The 7,636-nt window shown below is 60.2% G+C and overlaps 1 protein-coding gene across 1 annotated transcript; it reads left to right on the top strand.

Moving 5' to 3' along the window:
• Positions 1-1,069: 1,069 nt before the first annotated feature.
• LOC309847430 (RIMS-binding protein 3A-like) lies at positions 1,070-6,730 on the top strand. Its single transcript, XM_082697664.1, has one exon. The coding sequence runs from the start codon at positions 1,338-1,340 to the stop codon at positions 6,321-6,323; it is 4,986 nt and encodes a 1,661-aa protein (XP_082553790.1). The 5' UTR covers positions 1,070-1,337; the 3' UTR covers positions 6,324-6,730.
• The last annotated feature ends 906 nt before the right edge of the window (positions 6,731-7,636 follow it).

Here is a 7,636-nt window from a genome sequence, read left to right as displayed (position 1 = left end):
GTGCCCTTTGAAGCTACAACCCTAAGATTAGGCAGATGGAGTCAGAGTGCCAACGGACTCTGGAGGCAGGGTTTTCCAAGTCTGACTCCCCACTAAGCTACTTCTGGGCAGTGGGACCGTGAAGAGGTCCTTATCTCTCAGAGAATCCTTGCAAGGTGATCATAAAAGTGAACCAAGAAAACATAGGCAAGGGCTTTGGTTCTCCAAGGAGGCCTTCTCCTTTTTCTCAGTTGGCACCATGCCCAGACTATGTGCCAAAGACTTTTCATTTGTGTTTAAAATAAAGGAGGGGCTGCCTGGGAGGCTCAGTGGGTTAAGCCTCTGCCTTCAGCTCAGGTCATGATCTCAGGGTCTCTGCTCTGCAGGGAGCCTGCTCCCCCCCCCACCCCCACCTGCCTCTCTGCCTATTTGTGATTTCTCTCTCTGTGTGTCAAATAAATAAATACAATCTTAAAACAAACAAAAGAAAACTTCTCCAGGTGTCTGCCTTTGGCTCAGGTCATCATCCCAGGGTCCTGGGATTAAGCTCTGCATCGGGCTCCCTGCTCAGGGGAGAGTCTGCTTCTCCTTCTCCCTCTGCCTGACGCTCTGCCTACTTGTGCTCTCTCTCTACCTCTCTGTCAAATAAATAAATAAAATCTTTAATAATACTTCTCATCTGTAAAATGGGCATGGTAAGTTTAAATAGATAATGCATCCAACTGCTCAGCTCCTCTGGGATCATTGGAAAGGTAGGCAATTTGGGGATGCGGTCACAAGACCGCACCCTCCCCTCATAGGTGTTCAGGGCTCAACTCTAAGTTTGGGGGTGTTCTGTTGTGGCTCCCAGACACTTAGACCAAACAGGCCACCTGAACCCGTGCCAGGGCTAGGCAGGAACTGCTCACACCCCATCCTTGACCCACACATGGAGTTCTTCCTTCCCGGTCCAGAGCAGTGGTGTGGGCTCGCCCCGGTACAAGTTGGCCTGAAAGGTATTGCACAGTGCCTGGGAGAGTATGCCCGGTGAGTCACAAAGGACATGACACCAGAAAAACGGAAGGGCCTGGGATCAGAGAGACCCCTGGGCATCCCAGAAAGGACATGGACTGAGTTGAGCAAGGGTGTTTGGAGCCCAAGCCCTGCGCAGGCAGCCGGGAGAGGAGGTCAGGCTAGTACACCCGCAGCAGAGGGTTGGGGAAGGCACTGAGGCGCTGAGGGGCGGAAGGGGCGCGCGGAGACCCCCAGGATCGCCGGAAGGGGCGCGCGGGGCGGTTGGCCGCAGCGGGGGCGGTGGCCGTTGGCTAGCAGCGGCCTGGGCCAGACGAGGTCAGGCGTCTGGCCGGGCCTTGGCCACCATGACCAAAGACTCGCCCAGCCCTTCGGGCGGCGGCCGCGCGACACCGAAGAAGCCGGGTAGTCCAGGTCCGTCTGCGGTGGTGCTGGAGGAGCAAAGGCGGGAGCTGGAGAAGCTGCGGGCCGAGCTGGAGACCGAGCGGGCGCGCGGGCGGGCGGAGAGGCAGCGTTTCGCGTCCCAGGCGCGCCAGCTGCGGGAGGCGGCCGAGCGGGAGCGGCAGCAGCTGGTTGACCATCTGCGCTCCAAGTGGGAGGCTCAGCGCGGTCGGGAGTTGCGGCAGCTGCAGGAGGAAGTGCTGCGGGAGCGTGAGGCCGAGATCCGGCAGCTGCTGCGCTGGAAGGAGGCCGAGATGCGGCAGCTGCGGCAGCTGCTGCACAGCGAGCGCGACGGCGTCATGCGCCAGGCCCGGGAGCTGCAGCGCCAGCTGGCCGAGGAGTTGGTGAACCGGGGCTACTGCGGCCGCGCGGGGGCGCCCGAGGTCGCCGCTGCTCAGTGCCGCTGTCGCCTGCAGGAAGTGCTGGCGCAGCTTCGCTGGGAAACCGACGGCGAGCAGGCTTCGCGCATCCGACACCTGCAGGCGGCGCTCGACGTGGAGCGCCAGCTCTTCCTCAAGTACATCCTGGAGCACTTCCGCTGGCATCCCGCTTTGCCCGGCTCCCCCGACCCCCAAGCCGTGCATTCTTCGGAAGGGCCGCCCGGCGATACCGTCGCCGACTCCGACGGGCCCCCAAAGTCCATGTGTAGACTCGAATCCCTGAATGCTGACAGCCTGACTGGGGGCGTCCGCCTGCGCTCCCGCTCCCTAGACGTGGTGCGGGCCAGGCGCTCCAACTCCTCAAACAGCCTGCTCCACACGCGCGCCAGCTCTCTCGATTCCTTGCCACCAGCGCGTTCCCGCTCTCTCGACAGCACCCTCGGTTGCCCCAAGGCCCCCGAATCCGAGGAGCGGGCCTCTTCGCCAGACGCCTCCGTCTTAGGCTCGCCGAGTGCCCCTGCGCCGCCGCCGCCGCCACCGCCTCCGCCACCGCCTCCACCACCACCGCCATCGGAGCACCGAAGACCTAGCGATCCGCCAGAAGATCCCAGGAGCCAGCCCTGCGAAGCTCTAACCCCTTCTTCGCCGGGTCTGGACTACCAGGAGCTGGTGAAGCAGAACTCGGAACTGTCCAAGGCGTTGCGCGCGGTGGCGCGCCGCTGCTCTGGCCTGCGGGAGGAGAACACGCAGCTGCGACGCGCAGGCTTCCAGGACAAGTCCGACGAGAAGGTGAAGCGGCTCAAGGTGAAGCACGCGAAGCTTACAGGCCTCGCGCGGCGCCTGGAGGACCGAGCCCGAAAGCTGCAAGAAACCAACCTGCGGGCTGTGAGCGCGCCTGTGCCGGGCGACAGCCGCGCCAGTTTGGAGCTGTGCCAGGCCTTTTCCCGCCAGCGCGCCCGGGACTTGTCCGAGCAGGCGAGCGCGCTGCTGGCCAAGGACAAGCAGATCGAAGAGCTGAGGCAGGAGTGCCACTTGCTGCAGGCGCGCGTTGCCTCGGGCTTCGGCAGCGTCCTGCACCCTGGCGGGGGTGCCGCCCAAGCCCAAGTCCAAGCCCAGTGGCTCGACATCAGTGAGTTGGACCGGCTACAGCGCGAGTCCCAGCGGGAGGTGCTGCGCCTGCAGAGACAGTTGACACGCCAGCAGGCCAGCGGCAGCGCCCGAGTGGAGGCGGACGGCCAGGGCGCACCCAGCGAGGAGGCGCGGCGCCAGGTGCAGGCCCTGGAACTCGAGCTGGGCGCGCGGAGGCGGGAGTGCGAGGAGCTGAGCGCCCAGGCGGCGGCAGCGCGGCGGCGCGGTGACGAGGCTGAGGCGCAGCTGCAGGCGGCGCTACGCGAGGGAGCCTGGCTGACCCAGGAGAATGCGCGGTTGCAGGCCCAGGCAGACTGGACGCAGAAGGTGGCGGCGGAAAACGACGACGTGCGCGGGCAGCTGGACCGCGCGTGCCAGGAGCGCGACGCCGCCGGCATGCTGGCAGAGCAGCTGCTGCAGCAGGCGGCCCGCGGACAGGACCGGCAGCAACAGCTGCAACACGACCTGCGGAAGGCCTTGCACGATCTCCAGGCTGCTCGCGAGGAGATGCTAGCGCTTCAGTGTCAGCCTGATCACCCTCCCCCCGAACCCCAGGAGGCCCCCCAAGTCCCCGAGTCTCAAGTTAGAGACCCTGGAAGGACCAAGTTCCAGCCGGATCCTCCAGACCAAGCATCTTCAGAGCCCAGCAGAGACAAGCGGGAGAATCAAGAAGCTTCTCGGCCGGGAAGTCCAGTTGCCATCAGGGAGCCAGCCAGTGCCCCTCAGATGCCTGACAGAGTCCTAGCCAGTCCGCCTCTAGACTCCAGGTACCAGGCCAAGAAGACTAGCTCCCAGTCGAACTCTTCGTCTGAGGTGGAGTCCGCATGGGCCACAGTGCCATCTTGTCCTACTCTGGATATGGACACCGCCAGCGAGATGGAGGATCTGGAGCCTGACAGTATGTCTTCCACCTTGGAAGTGGGGGGGTCAGAGGCCCGCCTGCCCCCCAAGCTCAAGATATTCCTGGCTCGGTACAGCTACAATCCTTTTAAGGGCCCTAATGAGCACCCTGAGAGTGAGCTACCCCTTACAGCTGGGGATTATGTCTATATCTTTGGGGACATGGATGAAGACGGCTTTTATGAAGGGGAGCTTGAGGATGGCCGACGAGGGCTGGTGCCATCCAACCTAGTGGAGCAGATTCCAGACAGTGACATCCTGGACTGCCTGCCCCTCAAATCCCCTGACTTTGGCCCCATTCGGCTCCCACCTGGACAGAGCAAAGGTTTGACGGAAGACACTGGTCACAGCTTCTTGCCTGGGAAAGCCCAGGGGGCTATGGACAAGGGGCCGTGCCTTATGGTGGGGGTAGCCCCCAAGACAGAGGGGGCAGCAGAGATCGCAGATGGCAACACAGAAGACAGCTGGCTGGGTGCGCTGCAGTGTATGAAAGAGAAGGGCTTCTCCAGACCCTTTCTAGGGGCCACAGGGGCTCTGTGCATGGCCCCCATGCAACTCCACCTGCAAAGTGTTGCCGCAACATCGGCCAAGATCGCCTGGGTCTACGGCAGCAGCAGCCACCTCCACATGGTGTATCTCAATGGCCAAGAGCACGCCCTGACCCCAGCAGGCGTGAGCAGCTATACCTTCCATGGCCTGCTGCCTGGCACGCGGTACCGGGCATGGGTGGAGGTGCGGCTGCCGTGGGACTCGTTGCAGGTGCACTGGAAGACATCGTCCTCTACCATCACCTTCAAAACGCCCCTGGCGGGACCCCCTGACCCTCCCCTGGATGTGCTGGTGGAGCGCCATGCCTCCCCAGGCCTCCTGTTGGTCAGCTGGCTCCCCGTAACCATTGACTCTGCTGGGTCATCCAATGGAGTCCAGGTCACTGGCTACGCCATCTATGCTGATGGGCTCAAGGTTGCAGAGGTCACCGATGCCACCGCTGGGAGCACCCTGTTGGAATATTCCCAGCTCCAGCAGCCCCTGCTGTGCCAGAGTGTGTCTGTAAGAACCATGTCGCTTTGTGGTGAGTCCCTGGATTCGGTGCCAGCCCAGATCCCTCATGACTGTTTCACCTGCCACCAGTTGCCAGAGACTTCTTCCTTTAGCCACCCATGTGGTGACCCATCTACCTGCAGAGTCACTGTCCCTGTCTGTTCTCAGAGGCTGACCCTGGCTCCCCTGAGTGCCACAGTCAGCCCTCACGCTCCTGGAAGCTGTGGGGAGTCCCAGGCCGAGTTTCTAGAAGCCTTCTCTGAAGAACCCCCAAGGAGACAGTCTCCGATGCCCAACCTGGATCCAGAAAAAGAATGTGCCAGTGCAGGGTGCAGCCGCCAAGCCCAGGGGCCTCCAGAGACCCAGGAAGTCTGCAGAAAGGACCTGCTCTTCCAGCAGAGCTCCCCGAACCACAGACCCCCTCTGCCCATTGGCCAGTTGAGGGGAGAAGACCGCTATTGTCACATGGGCCCTAGACAGAGCCCTGCTTCGGGAGTCATCCATCTTTTCCCAGAGCGTGGGCTCAACAAAGAAATATATCAGGAAAAGTCTGCCCTTGAGAAGGTCCTTAGGCAAAAGCAAGATACCCAAGTGCTCGTCCCTCTCCGGCTGGATGCCAGCCAACCGTATGTGTCTGACTTCCATGACATTCAGGATGTCATGCAGGAGGAGGAGGCCATGTGCTTCAGTCCCTGGGGCACGAGGAGGCGAGAGCAGAGAAGGGAGTTTAGGACCCAGAATGGGAGAGGTCAGGCTCTGGGAGGCAAGAGAATGTGCCAGCTCCGGGAGCCAAGCCCAGCACTTTGTCCAGCTCCATCCAGCAAGGTCATGAAGATGCCTAGGGGTGGCCCCTCCCCACTGGGGACTGGGGGGGACACTCTGGTCAGGGTCTTTGTGGCCCTCTTTGATTACAACCCCCTGGTGATGTCTGCCAACCCCGAGGTTGCAGAGGAGGAGCTGGCCTTCCAGAAAGGGCAGTTGCTGAGAGTGTGGGGATCTCAGGACCCCTGCGGCTTCTACCATGGCGAGTGTAATGGGCAAGTGGGCACCATACCTGGGCACCTGGTGGCTGAGGTGAAGGTGGGCACAGAGCAGACTGATGGCAAGTGGCATTTGCCAGTGCAAGGGTACCTCCCCCCTATGGCCCCCTTTGATGACTTTGGGGGGCTCACCAGCCCCCAGAGCTCCTTTCCTATGCCCCAAGGGAACCCCAGGATGTCATCACTGTGGACCCCAACAACCATGATGGCAGCTTTGGACTATGACCCCAAGGATGGGCGAGCAGGGGGCCAGGTGAAGGACAAGCTGTCGCTAAGGGCAGGGGATGTGGTCACAGTCTACGGGCCTGTGGATGACAAGGGATTCTATTATGGGGAGTCAGGTGGTCACAGGGGTCTGGTCCCAGCCCACCTGCTGGATCACCTTTCCCTCCATGGGGAGTGAGCAAAGCTCCCACCGGGGTAGTGGCCTCTAGCCACCCACACCCCACCAGAGGAGAAGCAAGCTCTGGGACCCTACCTCCAGCACCCCTCTTCACCTCCGTGAGCATCACTTGCTCCAGGCGTCACCATGGGAAACTGATGGCAGTCCTGAGGTGTCCCCTAGCCTCTGCGAGGAGCAGGGCTTAAGTCTGAACTAAGCTGTTCCCCAAAGAAAACAGAACAAACAGCCCATGAGAGCCCAATAGGCTACTTTGGAGTTGTCAGTGACCATGACGGTGTTTGGAGAAGTGCCTTTTTCTGTGCTCAGTGTACATTTTCTCTAGAAGTTTCTTTAGAGTTTCCTCATCCATTGCCTTGTATGACAGTCTCAAGAAAAGCCTGCCTCTTAAAAAAAAACAACAAGAAAAAGTGACCAGAATGTTATTTTTCTATCTTATGTTAAACCCCTCATTAAAATGTTCATAGAAAAAAAGAAAAAGAATACTTTAGAAGTAAAAGCACAACCAAGGGAAATACAAACCTATCTGTTGCGCCCCCTGCCCCCTACTTCTGTCTAGAGGATCTTGCAATGGCTGCAGACATGCGTTCCCAGCTGGGGAGGGCACCTCCTTCCTCTTTAGGGGGAACTCAGCTTAGGGTTTTAAGAGCCATGCAGAAGAAGCAGGGCCCCACCACAGGCTCAGTGAGGCTGGTGTTCCCCATAGGCTTTCCTGCACGTGGCCTGTGTCCCTGGGTGTCAGCCTTTGTGGTGGTTGGGATCAGCATCTCCCGACTGGGGATCCCACCCTACATGGCATTAGTAACTGTCCCCTTTCCCCAGTGTGTCTCCCTGGGAGGGCATTTCCATATTTCCCCCATCTTACAGAAGAGCCTCTGAGGCTCAGGGGGTGCCCCTTGTGTCAGGACACCCGGCTGTAGGGCTGCTGCTTCCCACAGCCTCTGGGCTTCCCCTCTGGGAGATTGGGAGTGAAAGGTGGTCTTTATCCAACTCTGCTTCTGTCTGACATTCCTTTGTTTTCCTGAGTCCAACGATAATGTCAAAGGAAGGGCACTGCCTTCCTGGGTGCAGGAAGAAATGACTAGAAGCATTCCCCGGGTAGGCAGAAGGATTGGAGCCACTAGTAGTTTCCTTGGGGAATTGGGTCCAAAGGGTTCCAACAAGCTGGCCTTGAGGCTGAAGGCAGGAACTGGAAAGGAACAGACCATGTGTGTGTGTGTGGGGGTGCCACCTTATCCTCACAAAATACAGGGACTAGTTCAGCAGCTGTGGTGTGCATACACACCACTTGCGAGGGGAAGGTCTCTGGCCTAAGC

The sequence above is a fragment of the Mustela nivalis genome, assembly GCF_964662115.1.
Source record: "Mustela nivalis genome assembly, chromosome: 14".
Taxonomy (NCBI): Eukaryota; Metazoa; Chordata; class Mammalia; order Carnivora; family Mustelidae; genus Mustela; species Mustela nivalis.
Note: the sequence above shows the minus strand (reverse complement) of the source record. Positions and strands in the feature narration are given on the sequence as shown.